This window comes from Stenella coeruleoalba (genome assembly GCF_951394435.1).
Source record: "Stenella coeruleoalba genome assembly, chromosome: 3".
Classification (NCBI taxonomy): Eukaryota; Metazoa; Chordata; class Mammalia; order Artiodactyla; family Delphinidae; genus Stenella; species Stenella coeruleoalba.
In genome coordinates, this window is record NC_137148.1 from 173592889 (window position 1) to 173619127 (window position 26239).

At 61.8% G+C, this 26239-nt stretch overlaps 3 protein-coding genes across 4 annotated transcripts in view; all 3 read right to left on the reverse strand.

Annotated features, from left to right (window-relative positions):
• Positions 1–11: 11 nt before the first annotated feature.
• GRIN3B (glutamate ionotropic receptor NMDA type subunit 3B) lies at positions 12–8916 on the reverse strand. The gene is given in 13 exon segments (XM_079916294.1): positions 12–366; positions 369–549; positions 701–759; positions 857–1021; positions 1352–1500; positions 1603–1711; positions 1714–1723; positions 1796–1941; positions 4945–5655; positions 5657–5835; positions 5838–5977; positions 6240–6832; positions 8446–8916. Coding segments are annotated over 13 exon segments (3105 nt in total). The 5' UTR covers positions 8866–8916; the 3' UTR covers positions 12–123.
• Positions 8917–12316: 3400 nt separating this feature from the next.
• On the reverse strand, positions 12317–20983 carry WDR18 (WD repeat domain 18). 2 transcript variants are annotated; one of them, XM_079918925.1, is made up of 10 exons: positions 18874–20979; positions 17564–17674; positions 16275–16408; positions 15851–15992; positions 15210–15353; positions 15057–15121; positions 14848–14972; positions 14486–14652; positions 13708–13776; positions 12317–13455 (listed from the first exon to the last, which is right to left on the reverse strand). In XM_079918925.1, exons 1-10 carry the CDS (start codon positions 19114–19116, stop codon positions 13324–13326), a joined length of 1332 nt encoding a protein of 443 aa, XP_079775051.1. In that variant the 5' UTR covers positions 19117–20979; the 3' UTR covers positions 12317–13323. The 2 variants fall into 2 exon arrangements, with proteins under 2 accessions (XP_079775051.1, XP_079775052.1); XM_079918926.1 differs by lacking the exons at positions 12317–13455; positions 13708–13776 and adding an exon at positions 13796–14339 and having other exon boundaries at positions 18874–20983.
• Positions 20984–23738: 2755 nt separating this feature from the next.
• ARID3A (AT-rich interaction domain 3A) overlaps positions 23739–26239 on the reverse strand; it is a 34931-nt gene continuing 32430 nt past the window's right edge. The window contains exon 9 of the mRNA XM_079916960.1: positions 23739–26139. Within this exon, the coding sequence (XP_079773086.1) occupies positions 25964–26139 (176 nt within the window). The 3' untranslated portion in view covers positions 23739–25963. The remainder of the gene's footprint in view (positions 26140–26239) is intronic.

Below are 26239 nucleotides of genomic sequence, written 5' to 3' on the forward strand. Positions count from 1 at the left end.
CAAAATGGTGTTTGTATATAGAATAAACTGTTGACAGCGTCCAGCCAGCGTTTGTGTGTGCGGGGAGGCCAGGCGAGGCCCCTCGGAGCCCCCGCTGCAGGTGGAGGAGGGCCTGGTCCCGCGTCACTGGGCGGCCACGGGTGCTTCCTCGGAGGCCTGGAGCCGGCTGCGCGGCCCGTGGCGGGCGCCGTCCCCGAGCTGGGCGAGGAGCTGCCCGCGCCGCACCAGCGCCTGGCAGAGCCTCTCGCGTGCACCTGCGATGCGCTGCTCCAGCTGTTCTAGCTCCTCGGGGCGTGGGGCGCCCAAGAACAGCTCGGCGGGCAGGCGGCCGTTGGAGCAGAGCCAGACAGGGAGCCCGGGCGGCCCATCCCCGCATCCCCATCCGCGTCTGGGGCATCCTCAACGGGAGTGGTGGCAGCGGCGGCGGCCACAGCCGGCTCCAGCAGGAAGTGCGCGCGACACTCCCTCACCGAGGCCTGGCGCACCCATGTCCAGCCCCCCAGGCTGGCGGGGGCGGCCAGAGTGCCCTGCTGCGGCTCCTCGAGACCCCTGGGGACGGATGGGGCTGGGCAGCCGCATCCTACCCACAGTCCCACTCTGCCCTTTGGGACTGGTGATCCCGGGGTCCATCCAGCCTGTCGGGGCTGGAGGGCAGGGATGGGAGTTGCTGGGGTGGAGAGCGGCCCCCAGGGCCCCTTACCTCGGCTCCGGCTCCTCCTGCCTGTCGGGCGGCTCCGTGTTGAGGGCGCGATGGATTCTCTAAGAGCCAAGACAGAAGTTGCGTCGGGGTCGGGTCAGCAGCAGGCCATCCTGCACGCCCTCCCCCTTCCTCCACCCCGCAGCCCCCGCTCCTCACCTGGCTCGTGTGCAGCCAGTACTGCAGCTTGTTGCCCCTTCGGATGCGCGGCAGCGCCAGGCGGTAGAAGACGTGCTCCCCCAGCGAGCTGAGCAGAGCACTGCCCAGGCCCAGGCAGAGCAGCACGAAGAGTCCTGAGAAGTGGTAGATGCCCATCTGGAGGATCTGCGGGCAGGACGCAGGCACAAAACCTCTCCTGGTCATGGCAGACCCTTGGGGAGCCCGGGCCTTGGACGGGGGTGGGGGCAGAGGTGGGGCCAGGGAGAAGGGCCTGGGGCTGTGGAGCCGGATTGGAAGGCTAGGGCTCCATTTTCAGAGGTGAGGTGTCACAGAAGAAAGGCCACTGGAACTGGGGTTTTGGAGGATGAACAGGGTGCAGAAAAGCAGGCAAACACACAGTCTTGGGAACGAGCAGGGGTTGGTCACCTTGGTGAAGGACACACAGGCGCAGAGCCCCCCACGCCTACCCCTCCCTGCGTCCCGGGCCTGCCCTACCTCTGTAACGGCGAAGACCCGCTTGCCACAAGGCACCATCTTGTACCACTTGTGCAGGAGGTCGATGAAGCCGGAGGACTTGTAGCGGCTGATGAACTCGGACAGGTTGGAGGTGAGCGGCGAATTCCGGGGGAGTCCGATGCCATAGCCTGGGGGAGGCCGGGCCTTGGGTTGGGACCGGACTGGACGCAGACCCACAGGAGCTGTGCCCGCCTGGAGCCCGCAGGTCACTGGTCCCGGGGGCCGCTCACCCTCGATGGCGAAAGGCTTGCCCACGGTCAGCAGTCTGCAGTCCGCGTCAATGGACACCTCGTAGTCCAGGAGCGACTTGTCCATGATGAAGGCGTTGAGCTTGGGGGGGGGGGGTCGCTTCTGCTCGGGAGGGGGACGGGGACGGGGTGAGCATCCCCGCCCGCCTGGCCCCGCCCCGCGCGCCCCCCTCACGTCAGCATGGCGACGCCGTGGGGCGCGGTGGGCGCACTGTGGCGCCGCACGTGTGCGTACATCTCCGGGAAGCTCTTCTTGACGTAGGCCTCGGCGCTGCTTTCCCACACGGTTCCGAAGCGGAAGCCCTGGGACGGGTGGTGCAGCTGCGGGCCAGCGCCCGGTCAGCGCCTGTGGGGGTCCCTTGATCCCAGCCCGGCTCTCCCCCACCCCCGTTCCGTCCGCCAGCCCGGAGCACCCAGGCCCAGGGCTCCCAACCAGCTGACGTGGGCCACGTCATCTCTGGGGAGCCATCCTGGGCTCCGTGGGGTGTGGAACAGCATCCCTGGCCCCAACCCCTAGATGCCAGGAGCCCCCTGCCCTAGTCTGACAACCACAGATGTGCCAGGACATGGCCCAGTGTCCCCTGGAGGCAGGACCGCCCAGTTGAAAATGTTCTAAAACCCGCACGTCCATCTCCAGGCCCTTAACTCCACACTTCCGCCTCCGCCGCACCCGCTGCGTCTCTCCTTAGGGTCCCCCGGGAACCCCAAGCTCGCCACGTCCAAGACCCACTCTCGAGCCACCCCACACCTTCCCACCGCAGTCGCTCTCCCTCCTCTGCCCGCCTCTGCATCTCTCATCTCCACGTCCCGTCCACCTGCAGATCCTGTGGGCGCTGCCCTCCGGACACCCTGGACCTGCCCGGTGCTCGCCCCTCCGCAGCCCCCACCCAAGGCCCCCATCCCCCATTCCTCCTGCACCAGCGCTGCCCCCTCAGCCCCGGGCTCTCCGGCCCGCCCACTGTTTGTGCAACCTCCCTAAAGCAAAGCATGAGTGGCTGCTGAGGCCACCTGACCAGGGCCTCCTTGTCGGGGCTACAGCACTTCCGAGAAGCCAGACCGGAGGCAGGCAGGGCCATCTAGAACTTTCTGGGGAAGGAAATGCTTTATACCTGTGCTGTTCTCAAGTGGCTGTTGAGTGCTTTCAATTAAATCAATTTAAATAGTAGCCACGGGACTTCCCTGGTGGTGCATTGGTTAAGAATCCACCTGCCAATGCGGGGGACACGGGTTCTATCCCACATGCCGGGGAGCAACTAAGCCCGTGCACCACAACTACTGAGCCCGCGCGCCTAGAGCCTATGTTCCGCAACAAGAGAAGCCACCGCAATGAGAAGCCTGCACACCGCAACTAGAGAAAGCCTGCACGCAGAAACAAAGACACAATACAGCCAAAAAAAAAAAAAAAATTATTTAAAAAAATTATTTTAAAAAAGTAGCCACGTGTGGAGAGTGGCTGGCCCACGGGACAGCAAGCATCTAGGTCTCATTACTGGTTTAACAGAGGACACTGGGGTGGGGGAGAAGCAGGGGACAAGAGCAGCTAGATCCAAACACTGGGAGATGCTGCAGGAGAAAAAACAACTTCTCCAACAAACAAATCGCTAGTGAACAAAAGGATGGAGTGTCCAGATGGCCCCATGGGGCCTTCCCGGGACAGACCCCCACCTGGTCCTCTGCCTGCCTCTTGTCTGTAGAAAAACTTTAGTCTCCTAGGCCTTCCCCGAGTTCCAAAGAATAAATTTAATCAGAGAAGTGAGAAAATGCTGAAACAAAGGAAAACAGTCAAACAAGACAAAATAATAATAATAGTTTAGCCATTAAAGTCAAGGAATTTTCATTCCTTCTCAAGGGCTGTAGATAATATTCTGAGCCAGTGAACTTCCCTGGCGGTCCAGTGGGTAAGGCTCAGTGCTTCCACTGCAGGGGGCATGGGTTCAATCCCTGGTTGGGGAACTGAGATCCTGCATGCCATGCGGCATGGGGAAAAAAAAAAAAAATTGAGCCAGATCCTTTGAGCTCTTTTGCAGACACTGAAACCCCCACCAGGTGGAAGAAGTTAACTGCATGCTGCCCACAAGCATGTAGACCCCAGACTGATTGGAGCCAGAAGGTTGATGATGTTGACTCCCAATTACTTCACCACCAACCCATCAGAACATCCAGGAGCTAATCACACACACCCCAACCCCCCTCCCTCACCCGCTCTTTAAAAACCTGTCCCCAATACTTAAATAAAAATTAAAAAACAAACAAACAAAAATAAACCTTTCCCTGAAAGCCATCCAGGGGTTCAGGTCTTAAGCACTAGCTGTGCAGACTCCTTGCTTTATCTGCAGTAAACACCGCGCTTTCCTTCACCAGGACCCTGTGTCAGTAGATTGGCTTTACTGACTGCAGGTGAGTGGACCCAAGTTTGGGCCTGGTAACAAGGAGGTTTCTACCTTCCTCGGGGTCTGTACATTTTGGCTCCAGATTCAAACAAACCGTGGGGGGAAAAAAAAAAAATGACAACTGAGAAAAATGGCTGCCTGATGTTTAAGTTCCCAGAATACTCATGACGAAATGATAGGAGGCCTGGGATTTCCCTCATGGTAACCCAGCGGCTATGGCTGGTGCATGGACGAAACTGGTCAGGAGTTGACTTTGGAGCCGAGCAATGGGTTCATTCATCGTGGGCCTTGCTCCCTACTCCAGAATATTAAAATCTTTTCATTAAAAGAGAAAAATATGTAGGCTGGGGCATGCCCTGCTCTGCCCACAGCCCTCCAGGACTCCTGGTGAAAGTTCTGTCTAAATGGAGCTTCTGTGGAGGCCCAGGTCCTCCCACATGTGCAGGCCCTGCATGACCTGCCCCATCCCCCTCCCTGCTCTCGCCTCCCCCCTCTCTCCCCTCTCCCCTTCACTCACTCCGCTCCAGACACACACAGGCCTCCTTGCTGTTCCTCCAACCTGCCAAGCACAATCCTGTCCCAGGGCCTTTGCACAGGCTGCCTCCTCTGCTTACCATATTCCTCCCTGATATCTACATAAAAGTCCCTCACCTATCACCTCTCCCAGAGGAATTCCTGACCCCCATTTGAGAAATCATCCCTCCCTAGTGCTCCCTATGTCCCCACCCTAATTTTCCTCCCTGGAACTTTATCACCAATTCACACACCATCTACTTTGTTTCTCTGTCTTGATTCTCACCAGCAGCCTCGCCTGTTTTGTCCCAGCTGGGTTCAACATGAGTTTGTGGGAGCAGATGGCCGCCCTCTACTGGGTGGGGACTGGGGGCGGGGGTGACCTCCGGGCTCTGACCCCTGAAACCCCATGGCCACGCACCTTAGGGTCGTGGATCCCCGAGAGCTCCTCAAACGTCTTGTCCCCGACCATGACGGCGGCCAGGTTGGCCGTGTAGCTGGACAGCACGAGCAGGCAGAAGATGGCCCATAGGTTCATGAGGAGGCGGCCCGTGGGGCACTTGGGTGTCTTACTGGACACTGTGCGTCCAAAGAGAATGGCGTAGCAGAGGTTGAGGGCAGAGGAGTAGTAGAACACGGTGCCCCGGTTGCGGCCGCGGGGCGTGAGGCCGAAGGGGCTGCGCCACTCGTAGAGGGTGAGGAAGAGCGCAGTCAGCTGCAGCGCGGTGAAGACGCCCAGCCACATGGACCAGTGCAGCGGCCACGTGAAGGCGCCGATGGGCGACGCCGTGTCCCGCGCGCGCACCATGATGCCCAGGCTGGTGGAGAAGAAGGGGCTGGTGAAGTCCACCACCTGCGAGCGGGCTGAGTTGATGCTGAAGCTGGTGACAGCCATGTGCGCCCGGCCGGCCAGCAGGTCGCCCACCAGGCCGGTCCAGCGGCCGTCGCGCAGCGCACCGTACTTGCCGTCGCCCACGATGTACAGCTCGAAGTCGAAGGGCGCGTCCTCCGCCAGGCGCTCCAGCAGGTCGATGCAGTAGCCGTAGCAGCACCTGCGCAGTGCGCGGGGCGCCGAGCCGTCGGCCAGCGCGGCGAAGTGCGCGTCCAGGGCGGCCGAGTCGTTGGTGCCGGGGGGCCAGGCACAGCTGCCCCGCCGGGCACCGACCGTCCTCGTCCGGCTCGCGGGCGAACACGAATGGGTGCTCCACCAGTGTCACCACGCGCAGCTTGGGCCGCGCCCGGGCTTCCGGCGGGGGTGGGGGCCAACCGGCCGCGCCCCCTGCCTCTGACTCCAGCCGCCCGTCCTGCCACCGCCCACCGTGGCCCAGGCCGGGGCGCCCCGCGGGTCCCGGCGGAGGCTCCACACGCGGAAGCGCCGGGAGATGTGCACCTGCGAGGAGCTGGTCACCCACACCGGCCCCGTGTGGCCCCGGAAGGACGTGTTGTCCAGGAACCTGGTGGGGGTGGGCGGCATCAGGGTGGCGGAGGGATCCCTCCGCCGAGGTGAGACCTATCGCTCCGCCTCAGACACACCGGGCCACGGGGGATGCTGCTGTACCCCTTACTCCAGACCCCCTTCCCAGCCGGGGTACCCACGCCCTGAGGGCTGGGGCGACGGCCCAGACCAAAGCCCAGTTGAGAGCCTCAGGTGGGACCTCCCTTCCCGCTTCTCACAAAGCCACACACACGGCTTCCTGCAGCAGGGTCCCCGCTCACCGTGCCAAGAGGCGAGCGGAGGACTCGGGCCCGGGCAGCGGCAGGTCATTGCAGTTGATCATGGCGGGGAGGAGGGCACGCTCCGGCTGCACGCGGGCCGCACTGCCCAGCGCGCGGGCCACTAGTTCCACCGCGTCGTGGATGGCGGCTTCCAGCGGGGGCCGAGCGACCTCGCCCAACGCCAGCAGCCCAGGCGGCAGGCCTTCGGTGGGGAGTGCCTTGGCGGGCAGTGGCGTGCCCAGCAGCCAGCGGGGCCCGGGGGGTGCGGCCTGCAGCACCTGCCGGGCGCCGGCCTCGTTGCAACCCAGGAGTACGGCCACGGGGACTGGGGCCGTTCCCCCCGCGGGCACCCCCAGTGGGGCCAGGCGGGTCCGCAGCCCTGCATCGCTCGGGTCCGGCCTGCTCAGGTCCAGCACGAGCTTCGGAGCCCGGCCCGCCCAGCTTGTCCACAGGGCCACAAGGCCGCCAGGGTCCCGCACGCGGCAGAGCACCAGGCCAACGTCCTCCCAGCTGTGCGCCTGCAGCACTGATACCAGCACGTCCAGCAGAGTCTCCAGGGGGCTGGCCCAGTCCAGCTGCAGGTGGAAGGGGTTCTGGCAGAGGGGTGGTCACAGTTAGGGCTGGCAAACTCAGTGTCCCACCACCCTCTTCCCACTCCATCTGTACATGTTCAATAAACGCATGACACCTTGATAACTGGACCTCGTGCTTGCTTCTTCCCAGCCCCACACCTGCTCTAACCCCTTCTGTGGCTCCCCATCGCCATCAGCACAAAGCCCGGCCCTGGCCTGAGGCTTTTTGCATTCCCCAGCTGGAATACCTTTTCCCATCTATGACAGCCAACTCCTACACATCCTTCAAAACCCAGCTCCACTACCGCACCTCTATTCAGACTTACGAGGCAAGCTAGGGACTGAGGGGCCCCCCCTCCGTGCTCAGGGACCCAGAAAGTTCTCCTGAATTTGCTTTGAGCATGGGAAGGACGAGAGAGCTTTGCCAGACACCTAATGTAGGCAGGGTGTTGTCCGTGTGGGGACAGGGTGCTGAGTGCAGGGGGAAAGGCTGGGGGCTGCTGCTCAGTCTCCCGCGGGGCGGCGGGGCAAGCCAGTAGTACCCCCCCCAAAGCCTGACAGGTCCAACTGCAGAGGGTGCAGTTCCTGGATCCGGCTGCAGAGGGCGCCACAGGCATGGATTTGGGTCCTACATCTCTCCCACCGGGAGGGGATCAAGGACAGAGGGGGTTAATGAGACCCAGGCCTCCTCTAGGGTCAGGGTCTCCCCGCCCTCAGGAGAAGGAAGGCCTGAGGGGGCTTCAAGGTGGGTTTGGAGAGAGGCAGGCCCCCTTCCAGACCCCATGTCCCAGCGTTGGGCCCCTCCCTGCTGGCCCTGGGAGGGGGTTCTTTCCCTGGGGCACAACAGGGTCCCCAGAGCTCTGCCAGTCACCCTTCTCTCCTCCTTGTCCCATTCTCTTCTTATTCGGACCCAAATTCCAGCCTGGGGGTGTAATTAAGAAAAGAGAATAAACTCCAAGGACGAGGATAGGGTGGAGGAGGATGGAGGGTTTAGGAGAGATAGGGTGGCCCTGGGGACCTGAGAAGGCCATCAAGAAGGCTGTGGCGTGTGGGTAGCCTCGGCCTCGAGGGCCTCTGGTAGGATCCTGGCAGGAGGAAAGTCCCCAGCCGCAGCCCCTGAAACTGCAGACCCTGGAGAGAGGGAGACCCGCTTCCCCATCCCAGCCCCGCGGCCCTGCTTGGTGGGAATCCGGAGGCACCCTGTGACCTGACCGGGGAAGGGGGCCGCGCTGCTGGTGGGACTCCACCGCCAAAGCCCAGGGAAGCGTCCTGTGGGATCCGCCATCTGGGGTCCAGAGGTATCCCGCGGGGTTCCCGAGCCGCGGGGTTCCGTGGCTCTAGGTCCCTGCGCCCCTGGGCTCCCGCCTCCCATTCCGGGTCCTGATCTCCGGACACATCCGGGGTTCAGGGGTCCAGGTTCCGCTAACCCGAGGGCCGTCCCTGGGCCTCTGTCATCTGGACTCCGAGTCTCCCCGCATCCGGACTCTTGCATTTAGGGTCCAGACTCTGAGGCCCGCGCGTCCCAAGGACTCAGCTATCCGGACCCCCGGGCCCCGCTCTCCAAGAGCGTCCCAGGGTCTCTCCCGCCCCGACCCTGGGTCCCCGCACGTCCTGACCCCGGCGTCCGCGCGTACCGGGAAGCCGAGCGGAGCGCGGGCCTCCCGCCGCAGCACGCTGAGCACGGGGGTCTCGGTGGCCGCCGGCAGGAAGTGCAACTGCAGCAGCTCGGGCCGCGCCTCGGGGAAGGCTAGCACGGCCGCCACGCCCGGTGCCGCCAGCGCCTGGCATAGGCCGCGGGCCAGCGAGGCGGGGTCGCGGGAGGGGGGCACGGCGGCCGCCAGCTCCAGGCTCAGGTTGTGCGGCAGCCGCGGCGCCAGGGCGGCCCGGGCCAGGGCGGCGCGGGCGCGGGCGGCGGGCGCGCGGGGCAGGAGGGCGCCCAGGCGCACCGAGCCCCCCAAGCGCGCCAGGACGCCGCACGGGTGCGGGTGGCCCCCGGCGGGCCCCGGCCCCAGCGCTAGCGCCAGGCCGAGCCACAGCGCCCGCACAAACTCCATCCCAAAGTTGCCGGCGGGCGCCGCGGGGCGGAGCCGCGGGTCGCACCACGGGAGGCGGGATCTCGGTCGCCCCCGCCGCTCCCTCCCCGCCCCCGCCGGGCCGGCACCTCCCTCCCTGCCCGAGCCCGCCCACCTGCGCCCGCCCTCCCCCCTCCCAGTCCCCCAGTGCCAGGCAGCCCACTAGGGAGGCGTGGGTCCCACTACGCAGGGCGGGAAATTGAGGCTCAGATGGCCACAGCAGGCGGGGGTTGGGGTGGGGTGCGGAATCGAACCACTGCTCCTCCTGGCTCTGTGCCCACTCTACAGATGAGGAAGCCGACGTTCGCAGCAGGGAGGGATTTTGCATCAAGACCCGTACCCACACTCACCCCTGGATCCCTCCCTCATCCCGGCAACGGTTCCCAATTCTCAGTCAGGGAAACTAAGGCCCACAAGGGGTCAGTGTGCGTCCATAGTCACCCAGCTGCACCCTCCTCCTCCAGGGAGCAGTGTCTACCCAGACCAATCCGTCCACGTGCCCTACCATCGTTGGCGCCCCAGGGAAACTGAAGCAGACTTGTCTTATGGGGACCTGTGGGGAAGATCTCCTGCCCTCCAGCTGTGGACAAGCAACTTGAGCCAGAGAATTCCTCTTCACCCTTCAAGACCCAGTGCCAAATGCCCCTGCTGGAAAAACTTGCCTAGCTTGTCACCCAGAAAGATGCAGAACACCCTTGTCATCCCTGCCTACATGAACTCCATCACACGCTATCGTCTTTTTGTCCCTTTATTTGCTTTATTCAGTGGCCAGCTCTGGGAGACAGGGCCGGGTCTGGCTCGTTAACTGCTGTCTCCAGTGCTTGCACACAGCAGGCACTCTATAATTGCTTGTTGCTTTGAGCAACTGCTCAGACAAGGACGCGTGGTTACATCACTCTGCGCTGCCCTGGAACTTTCCTTAGCTCCCCGCAGCCTACCAATCCCCCAGCCTCTTCCTACATTAACTGGGCCTCCCCATGACAAATGCCATGGAGACCTTCTTGTGGCCCTGGCCTGTGGGAGGCGCTCAATAACCACCGGTCAAATAAGGGCCCAGGAGCACCCTGCATGGAATTCTCCCATCCCAGGTGGGGGACTGGAGAAAGCCAGTCTTCTCCCCAGACCCCGCAAGGCACAGGGCAGCAACTGTGCATGGAACATTCCAGCTCTAAGGAACGCGTCTACACTCAGCTGATATCTTTCACGCACAAGAAACCATCTCCTTTTGGAGCCAGTGTTAGAGACGCAGGGGACAAACTCCATTAGATGAAGAAAAATGCAAGTACCGGCCAGCAGCATGAATGGAATTTTGAGATGACTAATGAGAGCTGGGTGGCTGGCTTCCAGGTGACAAGGCTACCTCATCCAGCCACCTGGCCAGGCATCCCAGGACAGGGAGGGTCATACCAGGGAGCCCCCACCCCCACCACTGTTCTGGGTGAGGTGCCAGGTTAAGACCACCTGGGACCACCTGGGCCTCACCCCAACCTGGGGTAAGGTCCCTATGCCAGCATGAGTCCCCAGAAACGGACCCATCCTGGAGAGGGGATATCTTCTCACCCTAATGTGGCCCTCAGCAGTCAGTCAGTCAGTCAGTCGACAAACATTACTGGCTGCTAGTTCTGGTAGGTACGCAAGCACCCGACGGTGCCTTGGGTCCCCGTCGGATTCACGGGGGAACCCCCTGTAGCCGCCCTATCTCGGGTCCTGCTGTTACACCTCACCTTCCCCCAAGGCCCACTACTTGCATGACCTGCGCTGGGTGCCCTGGCCTCTGCGCCTCAGCTCCCAGCTCTTTTTTTCAAGCTTTTTTTTGATGTGGACCATTTTAAAAGTCTTTATCGAATTTGTTACAATATTGCTTCTGTTTTATGTTTTTTTTTTTTTTTGGTACGTTCATCCCTGTTGTAGCAGGTGTCAGAATCTCCTTCCTTTTTAAGGCTGAATAATATTCCCTTGTGTGAATGGACCACACTGTTTTATCATCTGTCAATGGCGACTTGGGTTGTCTCCACCTTTTGGCTGTTGTGAATCACATTGCTGTGAACACGAGCGTGCAAACATCTCAAGTCTCTTGCTTTAATTTCTTTGGAGGATGCACTCAGGAGGGGGATTGCTGGAGTGTATGGTGATTCCACATTTAATTTTTTGATGACCCTCCAGACTACTGGCCACAGCGGCTGTACCATTTCACCTTCCCACCAGCAGGGCACAAGGGCTCAGGTTTCTCCACCGCCTCCTGACACGTTTTGTTTCTTAAATAGCAGCTGTCCTGGTGGGTGAGAGGCGGTATGCCACCGCGGTTCACATAAACTCAGCACACACGCAGGAGTCATCTGTGAATGCTGGGTGCCGCCTGCACCTGCCCCTCTGGCAGTGATGGACCAGGATTCAGGGTCAGATTGTGCTTCTACAGATTCTTACAGACGGCATTACTGGCCGTGTGCCTGGCGCCTGTGACACACCTGCTCAGCCGCACACCAGCTCCTGAAGGCTCCCCGCAGGCCGAGGTGGTGTACGTTCCCTTTTACAGATGACACGGAGCCTCGGGGCCAGGTGTGGCTTGCCCGGGGCCCCGTAGAGATTTCAGGGAGAGAGGCAAACGGGCTCCAGCCTTCACGGCCCACCAGCAACCTTCTCTGCAACCAGCTCCTGCCAGCTGACCTCCAGTGAACTCCCTCGGCACGGCCCGCGGAAGGGGGACAGGAGACCTTGCAGGCCCGCAAGGACAGGCGGCAGGGACAGCGTGGGCAAAGACGGTTGCGTGTCAACTGGAGGATCTTCCCAGGCCCAGCCAGGCAACCCCCTCTTCAGGGCTGAGTCATTAAAATGACAGCCCCAGGGGTGGGGACCGCACCCGGGGATGCCTACCCTCACCCCCAGCCATAGGTGTGGCAGGTGAGCCAGGAGGAACCCCAGGACCCAAGGCGGCAGCTGAAGGTCCAAGGCAATGAGAACAATATCCCTGCTCCCCAGGGAAAAACCCAGAGCCCAGGAGGTGGCTGCCAGACATTGGGTGATCTCCAGCCCATCTCCTGGCCACCTGCCAGCTCCTGCCTGGGACTCCACCAGACAAAGAGCAACACCGGGGCCTCAAAAACTGGCATCTCCTTCCAAGCCACTGAATCACGGGGCGAGTGCAGACAGCTGGGGGCGTGGGGCAGCATGCCCCAGGCTCGGCACCAGGGCCAGGGCACAAGGGGCCCGGGCAGGTGAGGTGGCTCTTGGCCCCAGGGGAATCTCAGCCCAATTCTGAGGCCCTCTCATCATCTTCTGGACCCTCTGGAAACCAAGGGAGTGAGGACGGACTGGGCGCACACTGCAGACAGGAAAACAGCTCTGGGTGCTCTGGGGAGGAGGGCGCAGCTCCAATCCCCAGCTCTGCTCTGACAGGCTGCCTCGCGACCCGCCCCCCCCCCCCCCCCGCCTCACTTCTTGGGATCCACCAGCGGCCCAGGGGCTGCACCTACAACGTGGACCCTATCAGCCAGCAAGACTCCTCACCTGGCAGCTCCCTGGTCAAGGCAGGCCATGAGGGTGGGTGCAGAGCCCCAGCAGGGATGCCCACTAGCTAAAGATATGAACCAGGCGCTGGCCCCCAGCCGAGGTCATTACAGCACCTGCTAAGTCATGCGGATTTTCTGAACCATTAAGCAGACTGTCATTTGGGGGCAGCTTTCTGGAAGGTTCCATGGGCAGCCTCAGGGCCCACCTCTCGGCTGGGCTCCGGGTGCCAGCTGGCGGTGTCCCTGTCTCCCCTGGGCAGTGGGGGTAGGGCCTGGCTTCCCTCCGGCCCCTGACACCAAGAAGGTTCTGGTCAAGATGACCCTGGCCCAGAATTGGCTGCCACCCCAGAGCCAGCTGCCCTGACCCAGGTTGGGGTGACGGGACCAGTGTGACTGCACTGCTGTCCCTGAGTCACTCCTGCCCCTGGGGACCTCGTCCTGCAGCTCCCAGGATGCCCCTGCCCTGTCCCACTGGTGGCATGGTCTCTGGGTCATGGAAAGGCACTGGGGCAGCAGGTGAGTTAAGAGGCGAGAACCAAGGCTTCTCGACGCTAGATCTGAAACTCGGACGCTGTGATGGCTACGGCGAGGCCCCTGAGGCAGGTCCCGCCACCGGGGTCCTGAGCCCGGCGCGGGCACAAGGAGGCCGAGAGGCAGGATTTCAGCTCTTTTGTTAGATGTGGCACAGCACCAACATGACATGGGAGGTCACGGAAGGACAGCGGGTCAGCAATGGACCACGACCACTGGTGGGGGTGGCAAATCCAAATGATAGGACGCTGGCAGAGGATGGGCGCGGGCCTCGGGCTCTGCCAGCCAGTCGGGAGGGTCCCGGGGGGAGCCCAGGGGGCAGGTCCGGGTGCGGGTCCAGGCGCGGGTCCGGGCTGTGTGTGTGCTCACTGGGCCTCCCTTGGCCGGGGTCGGGTGCACGCGCTCACTTGGCCGGCCGAGTGATGATGCGCGTGGAGAAGTCAAAGAGGTCGCGGTTGATCTTGCGCAGGTTCCGCACCTCGTCCTCCAGCTCTGCCACGCGGATCCGCAGCTGGTCCTGGCCACCCAGCACGCTCTGGGGGAGGGGCGGTGGAATGCTCAGAGCGGGAGGGGGCCTCAGACATCCCACTGGCAGGCAGCGGGGCGAGGCTGGCACTGAGGGCCACCGTCCCCACGGTCCATGACGGGGGGTGGGGCGGGGGCACATCCCTTCCAACCCAGGCCCAGGCCCCCTGCCGCCCTTCCCTCCGGACAAGCCCCCATCTTGGGCCCCCGCCCCCATCTTGGGCCCCTCCCCTCCCCCATTTTGGGGCCTCTCCCCTCCCACCTTCTCCAACGTGCTGCACATCACCCCGTGCAGCTGTTCCGCCCGCTCCAGGTAGCTGGGCTCTGATCCCTGGAACAGAAGGGGCCGCATTAGCTGGCCACTCCCATCAAACCTCGAGGGACGTGCAGACAAACGGTCAGCTGGTGCCTCCAGCCCTGGGAGGGCTCAGCCGCCCTGTGAGATGATGGACCCTGCTGCCGCCCAGAGGCCATCCGTCTCTCGCTGGACCCTGTCTGGGCACGCTGCCCTGGGCCAGCAGCCCGGAGCCTGGCACAGCCATCCATCAGGCCGCCGGGAGGGGTGTGGACAGCCCCGCAGGCTCGTGTGACTCCGAGGCGCAGACAGCAGACAGAGCCTGGCCTCAGTGGGCAAGGCTGGCCGCGCTGAGGACAGGTAGGGAGGGGCCCCAGGGGCCTGGAGGGGCAGGCAGGCCGTCATGAAGGGGGTCCCATGGGCACTGGGGCTGTGAGCGCTCCCGCCGCCGAGCTGGAGAAGGTGGCTGCCCGTGCACAACCTCTGGGTCCTGATCGGCCCCTGGAACACCACCCTGTTGTTGTTCTCAAAGGGCAGCGTGGCCCGCTCCCTCTCTGGAAGGTTCCAGGGCTTCCTGAGGCCAGGGACCAGCCATCAGACTGGCCTCAACGACAAGGGCAGAGAAACCTCTTCAGCAAAGGAGCATGTGGAAGGTCCCCACCAGGACCCGACCCAAGGGCACCCAAGGCCACACGGCAGAGGCTGAGGCCCAAGGGTGGGGGTCCCTGCTGGGGGTGAGACGTACCTGCTGGTGGAGGCCCAGGCGCAGCGTGAGGCCCCCGTGGCGCGGCTCGTCCCCATGCTCTGCGCCCAGCAGGTGCTTGTTGAAGTGCGGCAAGGGCAGGCTGGGCCTGCAGTCGGAGCTCAGCATGCTGACGGGCGCCAGCACGATGCAGGCGTTGGTCACAGGGCCTGGGGCAGGCGGGCAGGCAGCGTCGGGACCCGCCCTCCGCCCCTCCAGCCACCCACCTGGCCCTGACACTCCCGTGCATTCCCGTCCCCACCCTCCACGAGGCAAACCCTGGGGCCTTGCTCCAGCCCCGGGCCGCCCACGTGTGGACAAGGCCCCCCGGGCCCAGGGCCTCCAGGAGGGCTGCGTGCGCCCACCTTTGAGAGCCACCGTCCTGAGGCACTGCTGGCTCTGCACATCCCAGAGGCGCACCGTCTCGTCGTGGGAGCCCGAGAGTAGCACGCTGCCATCCGTGGACACTGACAGGCAGGTCACCTGGTTCCTGGGGACAGACAGGTCACCTGGCGCGGGGGAGGGCGGCACAGTGACCCCCCCCCCCACCTCCTGGTCGACCCCATCTCTGTACCTGTGCCCTCTGAACACCTTCCCGTGGTCCTGCTCCGGCTGGAAGCTCTTCTCTCTCTGCCCGGGCTGCGGAAGCGGGAGGGCCGGTGAGCACAGGGCACAGCTGCATCTCAGCCCCAAGCCGCGCACACCGCCGCCCCCCACGCCCACTCACCCAGGTACAGAGGTCGACCTGGAAGATGGAGCCGTCACTACCACCGCAGAACATGTGATGCTCAGCCAGGTCCATGGTCACGGCCATGATGCTCACGTCGAAGAGCACAGACAGCAGCAGCTCGCCGGAGGAGACCTCCCACAGCTGGGGGCAGGGACGGGGGCATGGGTCTCAGAGCGGAGTGGAGCGCAGCGGCCCAGCCGGGAGACTCTGGATGCCACAGGAACCTCAGACGGGAGCTGTCACCACGGGGGGCTCAGGGGTTGAGGGACCTGCTTCTCACGCTGGGACCCCTCGCCACCACCGGCTTCAGTTACTGTCAGCCCCCAGGCCACCACCAGGTCAGCCCTGGACTGCCCCAACCAGGGACGAAGACCTGAGGACTCCCTCAAATCCCCTGAGGCTTGGCCAGGAGCTGCCAGGTGCAGTGGCCGAGTGGGAACTTCCAAGCCAACAGAGGCCTGGACTGCCCGCCCCCCGCCCCCGGCCGTCCTTGAGACCCCAGGCAGCGGGGGATTAAGAGCTGTCTGGAGCCACCAGCCAGCGGGAGGAGATGATGCTCTGGTTCCTATGGGCCAGGAACCCGCCAGCCGCCGGGCTCAGCTCACAGATCCACTGCAGGGGTCAGGGCAGGGCCCTACCTTCACTGTCTGGTCCAGCGAGGAAGTGGCCACCCGGGCCAGGGGCCCACCAAAGCCGCAGTGCAGGTCTGTGATGGGGAGGGTGTGGCGAGACCACACGTGTCGGGGGGCGGGGGTCCGGGAGGGGTCTGCCTGCAGCACGCTTGGGGGGTGGGGAGGAGCCGGACCTCAGCGGGGAGGGCGGCCCACATCTCGACGCCTTTATACCCTGTCTCCGGGCAGCAACCAGGCCCCCTCACCCGAATAAAAGTCCTGGGTAGCTGCCCAGGGCCCCGTCCTCCTGGCACCAGCCTACCTGACCTGGAGCCCCTTCCCACCCCGGGGCCTGGCCTCTCTGCACAGCAGGTTCCCCGCCCTCGTGGTTAAGGCCTCGCCCGGCCAGAGGCTACAGCCGGATGGGGAGCCGCCAGGGCCGGGGCTCTACCTGCAGAGGCTCCAAGCCAGCACCAGGCAGTCCTTGCCCCCCGAGACGAAGTGGCTGCTGTCCCCCGTGAACTGTAGGCACGACACATCCTGGTAGTGGCGGCTCAGGATGACCAGAAGGTTCCCCGTGGAAACCTGGGGAGGCGGAGGGGCACTGGGTCACGGGGAGCCCTGGGGGAGTGGGAGGGGAGAGGGGGGAGGGCCCTCCCCAAGCGGCTCTGAAGTGAACAGGGAGGCTGCGGGGCCGTGCCCCCTTGGATCCTGCGAGCACCTGTTCCCACCCTGTCCCCAGTGAGATGACACAGCCCCAGGGAAGGTGTCAGCAAGGGGACAAGGCCGAGGGGGGCTGGTGAGGGAGGGTCTCTCCAGGATCGGCTGGACCCAGGGGCGATCTTTGCAGCCACAGCTGCAAGTCACCATCTTCCGAACTGGCTGGCGGGGGGCACAGATGCTGCCGCAGGTTGAACTGTGTCCCCCAGACACACGTGTCCACGCCCAACCTCCGGAACCTGTGACCTCCCTTGAACGGGACATAATCTCTGAAGATGTAATCAATTCAGAAGAGGTGACGTGGGAGCGAAGTGGCCATTGTCTCTTTAAGAGGGACACCTGGACACAGACACACAGCCGCTCACCCCGCTGCAAAAGGAAGGAGAGAGGCTACACACAGAGGCGGATACAGGCATCAGAAAGGCCCCAGCCTGTGTGCCAGCCTTCGGTTAGCCCCGTGGGGCGCCCCCTCGTGGCCACAGCTCACGCTGGCCAGGAATTCTCCAAGAGGGTGGAGAGCCAGGACCACACAGTGTCCCCCATCAAGGAAGCCAACCACCTGAGACATCTGCTGACGGTGGACGGGCCGCTAACGTCTGCCCACACCCCCTGCACCAGCTTGACAGCGAAAAGAAGGAGTATTTCTACCACAGGGCGACCTGTCTCAGTTTCTCTCCCTGCGCCTGAACAAAGCCTCTTAGTTTCAGAATCACATACTGAGGTTTAAGAGCCCTGGAGTGAGGTTACCAGCTCTCTCTCATATCCTCGAGCCTCACACAGTCCACAGAGAACAGTCGGTTCTCTTTGCTGATCTCTGGGGCAGCCAGGAAGGTCGTTCTGCCGGTGCCGAGGTCAGGAAAGGCCTTGTTCTGTTGCCTCAGATCCTGCACTGTCTACGCAAGAAGTGAGGTGAGCTTCCCCCACAAACGTAACAGACTGTCGGTGACAACTGGGTCAGTGATCTCAGCTGGCAGCCTGCGAGCGGAGCCCACCACCCCGGTTCTGTGCTCCTATGCTCACCTCCCACAGGTATATGCTCTCTGTGATCCCTGCCAGAACGTAGAGGCCATTGGGCGACGTGGTAAGACAGGTGACCGGTCCGGGGCACATGATCTTCTGCTGAAGCTGGTCCTAGAGAAAGAAGCAGCTTCTGAGTTTCATGCCCGATGAGGGAGCAGGGGGAAGCGAGGCGAGTGGGAGCAGCACCCAGACAGCTGGTAAGTCCAAAAGCACCAGAAAGAGGAGTGGGGACAGGGGTGGTTTGACCCAATCCATGGTTCAGGAAGGGGGGTGTTTGCTCCAGCTGAGGCTTTGCAGGGCGGGGGTGGAGGTGGAGGCCTGTGGATTCTCCTCAAAAGCAAGACAGCGCTGCAACTCCCCATGCTCCCAGTGCGGGAAGGTGGGGGGGTATCCAGGTTTGGTCCCCAGGGAACTAGATCCCGCATGCCCCAACTAAAGATCCCGCACGCGGCAACGAAGATCCCATCTGCCACAACTAAGACCTGGCGCAGCCGAATAAACGAATAAATACTTTTTTTTTTTTTTCTAAAAAGCAAGACAGTGAGTCTCTGGACTGGGGGTCAGAGGAACCGTCTGGCCACTAGGCTTTCGCCCCAGTCCTGCATCCCCTGAAGTCTCGCCTGGGATCGTAAGCGTCAGTTTCTAAATGTCTAAAATAGAACAACTTCTCAAGTTTGTGTGTGTACCACACCAGGCAGAACCGGAGCACTGAGCTTGCCGAAAGACATGGCAGCTGGCAAAAACACGTGGCGAGCAGCTTCAGGGGCTGCATTTCGAAGTTTCTGTAGGAGAAACCGTGGGCCCTAATGGCAAAAAGTAAGCGTCTTTTCAGGGGTGATAAATACACGAGTCTCCGGGCTCCCCTTCAGCGGGCTCCCCCAGGCCTCAGACCTTCACCCTCCAAGCCCACGATGCCCACGGAAACCCTACGGCAAACTCCTTTCAATTACACTTCCCGCCCCACGCCGGCTCCAGCGCAGGGCCCCCAGGAGACCCACACCCAGCTCTCCTTGTGCGCGTGCGCACCGCTGGCTGCCCCGAGGCCCGCCCGCCACACCTCCAAGCGGCAGCCCACCCTCAGCTCAGCGCGTGCGCGCAGCGCCCTAACCGCTCCCACCGACGCCGGACGCGCGGCTCCCTCCCCCCACCAAAAAGCCCCCAGACCCGCGCGTGCGCAGAGCATCCTAATAGGATTCCCCACTTCCCACCGGGGTTCAGGGCCCGTGCGGCCCCCACCGCCCCCTCTCCCGACCCCAGGCCCCTGAGCCCCGCGCATCCCGCCAACGGCGCCCAGGCGCGCGCCGCCGAACCTTCCTCTGTAGCTCCCAGGCGCTGATATAGTTCTTGCCCAGCTGCGCCGCCAGCAAGTACTCGCCATTGAGCAGCGCCAGGCCGCGAGGCCCGGCCTGGCCGCCGCGGTATGTGAGCAGATTGGCGCCCGAGTGCAGCTCCCACACGACGCAGCTCCACAGCTGGGCCGCCGAGTCGGTACACACGGCCACCTCCACGGGCGCCGCCATCATGCTTTCTCCACCGCCCAGGACATGCGTCATCACCAGCGAGACGCGGGCGACTGCGCCCTGCCGGCTAGAGCGGTGCCCACGTTGCCCGGCTCCCGGCGGCTGGCCGATGCGAGCGTGCGCACAGGACTCGGGGAGGGGGCCCTGTGAATCAGGCGGGCTCTTCTTTCCCGCTCCGCGGAGAATCAAGGGACGCACAGCCTGGTTAGAGATCTTGGAAGGAGATTTCTTTCAAAAATAGATGGAGAAACCCAGGCCGAGGGTCGCCTGAGAGCGGTTAGTAGCTTCAGAGCCTGGAGGTCTGGTTTGGCTATTTCCACTGGGTGCTTTTGGTCAAGCGCTCAACCTCTCGGATGATGATGGTGATTATTTTTAACGTGCGTATATTGAATACCGACTTCACAGGCCCGAATGAGACATTGCACGTAAAACAGACTACGCACCTAACACAACAGGTAGCTGGTGTTCAAAACGTAGTTAGACGGATATTCACGGATCCATCGTCCGCCTCCCCCGGACCTCTCTTCTTTGGGGGCCACAAAATCCACATTTTTATTTCGGCAACTTGGTGCGGGTCGAACAAGTCGCGAGCTCTGTCTGGGGAGCACCCAACAATCTCGTGTGAGCGCTCCCGACCGCAGGCCACGTCTACAAACAGTGCATTTTAAAATGTGGAGTTAGTTGTTAACCTTTGAAAACGGGGAATTTCGCTCAGGAGTCGCGGTCTCATGGCTGTCTTGGGCGGCGTACCCACAAGCAACATTGGGGAGACTGGGTGCGGGGTGCGTCCCCCAATCCCGCTCTGCCATCCGGGAGGGGATGGTGGAGAGGAGAGCGGAGGAGGGGCCTTCCTGGAGGAGGAACGGCGCCCGGAGCCTGGGGCTCCGCAGCCCCAGGCCCGGCCGCCAGGTGGCAGGCTCGAGCCACCGACCGGGATGCCGGTCGGAGTTGCTCCCGGCCCAGGGGCCACAGCAAGAAGCAGCAACCGGGAGGAGGGGCGTCAGGGGGGACCTGCCTGATCTGGAGGAGGGGCTTCCCAGAGCAGGTGTCCTTAGAGCGGGAACTAACAACCTGAAGAGAAAGAGGGGCAGAGGTGCGTGCAAAGGCCCTGAGGCAGATCATGGAGGGGGAAGCTGGATATGGGGACCTGGATTTTATTTTATCCCCGGCAGGGTTGGGGGGGAAGGACATGTGAAACTGAAGAACTTTTGTAAACTGGGGAGAGCTGGGTGTCCAAACCTCCAGAAGCTGCCAAAAGGGGACACTGAGGCAAGGACCATCTATTCCAAAGACAGATTGGAGCTAGAACCAACTGTTCCTGATTTCCACCCCCAGAACCAGCTGATGTTCCCTCCCTGCTTCCTCAAACTTTTTTTCTTTTTTTCTTACTGCGAGTAAGAAAAATGAAACACCTTAAATGCTAGTTTACATTTTTCAGATACTGTTTTCCCAAAACCACATCCTTCTTTGAATCCTGAATCCTGGGCATTCTGTGGACCCCCATTTGAGAATGGGCACACTCTGCGACCCCCGGGGGTGGAACAAGGCAGCCTTCTTCTAGCCACCAACTCAGGGCTTGAACCTGGTCCTGAGCAGTGGAGCAGGTCACTGCACAGCTCTGGGCCTCAGTTTCCCCATGTGCAAATCAGGGATGCTGATTCGAGCCCTGGGTGTGTGTCCTCATCTGCGGAGGTCTGGCCTGGAAGTTTCCAAGCACCCAGGTTCCAGGACGCAGGGTGGGCCCTGCAGGTGCCGGTTGCAGGGGGACCAGTTGTGCAAACAGAAGTCGCTGCTGTGGTCACTCAGGCAGGGGCAGCCCCTGGCTCTGCTGGAGGGCAGGGCAGCTGGAGTGCTGGCCCGGCCCCCTCCCAGGCCTCTCCCTCCACTCCTCCTGTTTCCCCTCTGCCCCTCCGTGGGGGGACGCAGCTCGGCCAGGCTGCTGTGTGAGGTCAGAGGTCACCCCACCCCCAGCCTGGTTCCGGAATGAGGACAGACCAGTTGTGTCAGAAGGGCAGGACAAAAGCCACACTTTGGGGGCCTCTCGGACCACCCAGTCACCAGACCTCCTTGGTGCCAGCCTGGTTCCTGGTCCTAGACCCACTAAATCCTAGGCCTGGAGGGCATGAGGCTGGCGGCAGGAGCAGGATGGGGAAACTGAGGGACAGAGGTCTGCACAACCCCTCCGGGTCTAAGCCCCGCATTCTTCGTTCCCTACACATGTACTGAGAGCCTCCTGTTTGCAGGCCCAGGGTACACTGCCCCATCTCACGCCCTGCCCACCTGGGGCGGCGGGGACCCAGGAACAAACCCAGCAACCCTGGCCTTTGTGGGGCCGCCCCGTTAAGTGCACTAATGGCGGAGGGGAAGGCGGATGACTCAAGCGAAAACCCTCTTCTTTTTCCGGCGTCCTTTCATCCAAACCTGCCTTTGGCTGCTGGTGGGCTCCCGCAGCTCTGCTGATCAGACATGGTTTTGAGTTTCACCTGGGAGGCTCCCGGGGCCTCCTCACAAGCACAGAGCGGGAGGCCCAGCAGGCGGGAGGCTCCTCGGGGATCTGGGAGGCTGGGGAGGAGGTGGCGGGGCCCGACCCCCTCCCGGCTTCCCCCCTGCCCCAGGGCTGTGTGACCTCAGGGCCTCTTGCCCCATCTCTGGGCCTCTTCAGAGGAGGAATGAAGATGCTGGACAGGCCGATCCAGTTTGCTGAATGGGCCTTTTTAAAACAAAAAAACAAACGAAACAAAAAAACACTTTTCCTTTACCTCCCTGGGGGGGCAGGGGGCTCTGAGGGGCAGGTGGGTTGACCCCTGTCCTCTGACCTCTCCAGGTCCCCCAGGCCCGCAGAGGCTGGAACCACGTGGATGGGCCACAGGGAGGTGTCTCCAACAGGAGTGAGTTGTTTTTCCTCACTCAACACAGACCTGGGGGCTGACCCCGGCGGGAGGGACCAGCCCAGGCCAGCCGTGGCCGGAGCGGGTGGCAGGGGAGCCATGTGGCAGGAGGCCCGCCCTGCCCACCATCCGGCCACGCTGACCTTGAGCCCGTCACGTCCTCTGGGCAGGGGGTGGGGTCAAGACATGGCTGAGGAATAGATGCCCAGAAAATCTTGCTGTGCTGGTTTGCCCGTGTGTGGGGTTTCCCTTCCACGTGTGCTGAGCCCAGGGGTCGCAAACTGCCCCGAGGGCTGAGCCCGCCCCTTGATCTGCTTTCTTTGCGGCCACAAGTCAAGTGTAAAAATGTGGACTGAACCACAGCAGGAAGGCTGGGGGTTGGGGAGGGGGCAGAGTGGACCCCTGTCACGGCCAAGACTGCTTGGGCTGCTCCCAGTGGGCGTGGGGCAGCTCCGTGCATCTCACCCACATAAGGTCAGGGTGACACCACTCAGCACTGCTGACATGGGGGAGGGTCGTCCTCTGTGGGGCTCCGCCCCCCCCACTCGATGCCAGGAGCGCACACATCCCTGGACGTGGCCCAGTGTCCCCTGGGGGGCACAGTCCCTGCTGGACGCTGTCTGGGTCAGGCCCTGTGCCTTCTGCTGCCAGGACCCAGGGTAGGGGTGGGGCGACGCCCAAAAAACCACCACAGGAGCCATTCTCTGTTAAAAGAAGTGTTTTGTCTTGTTTTAATATTTCATCAGCTTTACAGGGTTACAACTGTCTTAAATATTTCTGAAGTTTAAATACAATCTGCATAATAATGTTATAAAATGTAAACTTTCAGTGTTCTTTTAAATTTCAAAATCACACCTTTTTTTTTCTTTTTTTCTTTTTTTGGTCTTTTTTTTTTTTCCCTCCCTTTTAATACCTGAATGTCCTGCAAAAACTGAAATAAATCGTCACAGGCTGCCCCGCCGCGGCCAGGGTGCGACAGGCTGGGCCCGGCCAGAGGTAGAGAGTAGTTTTACATCTTTTTATTAGAAGTTTTTTTTTTTCCCTTTAACCTGAGTTCAGGCGCGGTCCCCACGCCCTCTGACAAACCCCAGAGAAACTGAAATTTCACATGTCAGGAATGAAAGGCTGAAGTCATGTTTGCCAAGAAAAAATGCAGAAGCAAAATTAAGGGGGGGAAAAAAAAAAAAGGATGGTAGTGGGCAAAAATGCTAACAGTGAGAAAAGTGACTGTACAAACACACAACTATTACAAACCAACCCGCCACCCCGTGCCCCGTCCCGCCCCCCGCCCGCCCCCCAGCCGGACAGCTACAGCCCTGCAGCCGGTTTGGAGGTCACAAGGAAGGTTCTAGAAGCAGCCCTTCCACAAGCATCTCCAGAGCAGGGGAGCCCCTGGAGCCCCTCTCCACCCTGAGTTTGGGGGTCCCCACCCTCAGCATGCTGCTAAGCCCCACCTGTTCTGGAATGAACAGCACTCAGCCCCCATCCCCGTCCCGGTTTGCATAAGGGGTGCTGAGCAGCACCCCAGAAACCCCCACTGACAGGTAGCGGCGGGGTTGGGAGCAGGGGGGGCTGATGGGGGCGCCCCAGTCAGAGGCAGGGCCCCCTGGGGGCTGAGCGCCCACTGGCCCCGGGCCCCCCTCGCGTTTCCACGGCCGGTGGACTCCCCCCATCCTGGGCCCACGCCCCCCCCCATCCCTTACAATCATCAGCGTCGCCCAGCACCGCAGGCACACCCTGAGTTAGACCCGGGGGAAGGCGCCTCTCCTGCAGGACACCCGCTCCCCGAGACACACGTGGATCTCAACAGGACGCACGGGGGTGGGACCCTGAGCTGGGGGCTGGGGGCTAGGGGGGGTGGGCGGCCTGGCGGGGGTTTTGGCATCAAAAGTCAGACCTGAGGTAGAAAGAAACTCGCAGCAGAGACCCCCCCTCCCCCCCACCCACGCGGCCGGCAGAATGGGGGGCGGAGTGGGGGGGGCAGAGGGCAGCCGCCCACACTGCTGCGGTCAGGTGGGGGGAGAGGAGAGGGAGAAGGGGGGGTGATGGCGAGAGGGGAGCAGATTGTGTCTGGGGACAAAAGGATCCCCCTCCCACAATGATTGTGCCGCTGCAGTGAGAGACGGGAGGGGAGAACCTTCCAGAAGGAAAAGCAGGAAGAAAGCCCCGCGTCCAGCGCTACCCCCTCCTGGAAGGGTGGGGGGCTTCAGCGACCCTGAGATATACCAAAGAAACGGGCTCCCTCCCAAAGACACACATCAGCCCTGCAAGGCAAACCCAAACCCAGAGAGACTGGGGGCGGGGGGAGGGGGGCTGAGGACCACCCTCACGGTCTCCAAGGCAACAAGATGACGCCGGGGTCTGGAGGCTGGAGGCGGGAGGCGGCCGGCGGCGCCCTCCCGCTCCGGGCTCGTTAGGCCGGGCTCCCTGGGCCCATTTAGAGGTTCCAGGCTCACCCTGGGAACAGCTGAGCTCCTCCCACCCCACCCCAGAGGAACGTGAAAGAGCGCTACCTTGTGGGAGCTACGGCCCCACCCAACAGCACCTGGTCCCCAGGGACCCCAAACCGCGCCTGGGCTTAGGACGGATGTGCAGCTCGCCTGGTGGAGACCTTCACCAGCCCTGAACTAATGCCCCCCAGCTGCGCGCCCCCCCGATGCCCACCTTCTGACACGGGGCACAGGGTCGCAGAGGGAGGGGCACGGCCCCTTCTCAGCCTCTATTTAGTTCCTTTAGTTACTGCAGGGACCCCAGGAAGTACGAAGGGACAAAGTGGAGGAGATGAAAATGCTGGGGGGAGGGGTGGTGTTCAGGGTGCCGTGGCCCCACAGAAACCCTGCCCTGAGCTAAGGCCGGCTCACCCGTGTCCCCCGCATGGACAAGTCTCCAAAAGCAGCCCTTTCAGGCAAGGGAGTCCCCAGGCCGTATTCATCCCTGAGACAGGAGCCTGGGGCTGACAGGCGAACCCCCTCCCAGCAATTTCTCCTTTCGAGTTAAGACTTTGGGGTTCCTGACTGAGGAGCCCCGCATGAAGTAAGAACAAGTACGGTGATGTCTACCATTCAGCATTCCTGCTCCCCTTTCCCGCGGACCCCCGGCATGCAGCCCCTACCACAGCACCTGAGTTCATCGGCTCTGCTGACTCTAGCCCAGGGATCCAGTGTCCTGGGCCCGCCAGCTGCCCACTGCGCCACAGGAAATGCACAACCGAACCCAAATCAGTCATGGGAAAAATAAAAAGGGTATTACTTTTTTCTTTTTTTTGCTTTTTTTTTTTTTTTTTTTTGCTTTTTCAAGTCCAGTTTCCCTGAATGAACACAAATATATAGATATATATATCCTTTTCCTAGGTTTGATTCCTCCCCCAAGAATAAAATAGAATATTTACAAAACAAAACCCCCGAAACCTCTTAAAAACCCTACAGACTTTGAAGTTCACTATTTCTTTAAAAAAAAAAAAAAGTTCCCGAAAGCAACAAGAAAAAAATTCAACTGCTCTTGGCTCAGGGGTTTCATTCAACTCAAGGAGCTGGGTGTGGTGAGTGTGTGATGAAGAGGGAAAAAAAAAAAAGGGAAAAAAACAGATAAAAATGAAAAAACACAGTGCAGGGATGTATGAGGTAAACAGGATTGGCCTGTCCAAACCAGACACCAGTCCACGTGGGTCCGCTAGGGCTACAGGAAAGCCCTAGGAGACATTTGCCTCTCTTGTTTCTAATTTCCTTTGCTGCTCTCACAATTCATCTCTCTGAATGTCCGAAACCTGAGTAATTCAAGTGTTCCTTGGTTTTCCCCTGTTTTATTAAATTTTCTTTATATATATATATATATATATATGTATATATATATTTTCTTTTCTTTTTGGCGTCAGCTGTCGCTCCTTTGTGGATACCTCCCCTCCCCACCCGTATCTCCCGCCATCCCGGCCCCTGCTTGGCCCACCTGGACCCCCTGACCCGTCTGGTGGGCTCCCAGGGTGAGGAGTGTAGCGGTTAAGGCAATGAGTTATTTGAGGTAGAAGATGCGGGGGGTGCAGACAACCCTGCTGGCCCCGCCTGGCTGCCTGCGCTGCTGCTGGTCCCGCTGTTTGCTCCCCGGCTGCTGCCACCTCCGCCTTTGCTGGGAGCTGAGGGTGGCGTGGGGGCCGGCGGCTGGGCGAACAGCACTCCTGGTGCAAGGACAGGAGACAAGTCGTGGAGAATTTAAAAGATCATGTGACAGGTGCAAGGGATTCCTGAGCGCTGACCCCCTGTAAAGAGCGTGCCTGC

Coding starts and splice junctions, on each gene's coding strand:
- WDR18 (XM_079918925.1), bottom strand. CDS start 19,116: ATGACGCATGTCCTGGGCGGTGGAGAAAGCATGATGGCGGCGCCCGTG. Junction 15,122..15,209: donor AGGTCGACCTCTGTACCTGG/GTGAGTGGGCGT, acceptor CCGCTTCCGCAG/CCCGGGCAGAGAGAGAAGAG. Junction 13,456..13,707: donor TGTGCAGCACGTTGGAGAAG/GTGGGAGGGGAG, acceptor CCCCTCCCCCAG/AGCGTGCTGGGTGGCCAGGA.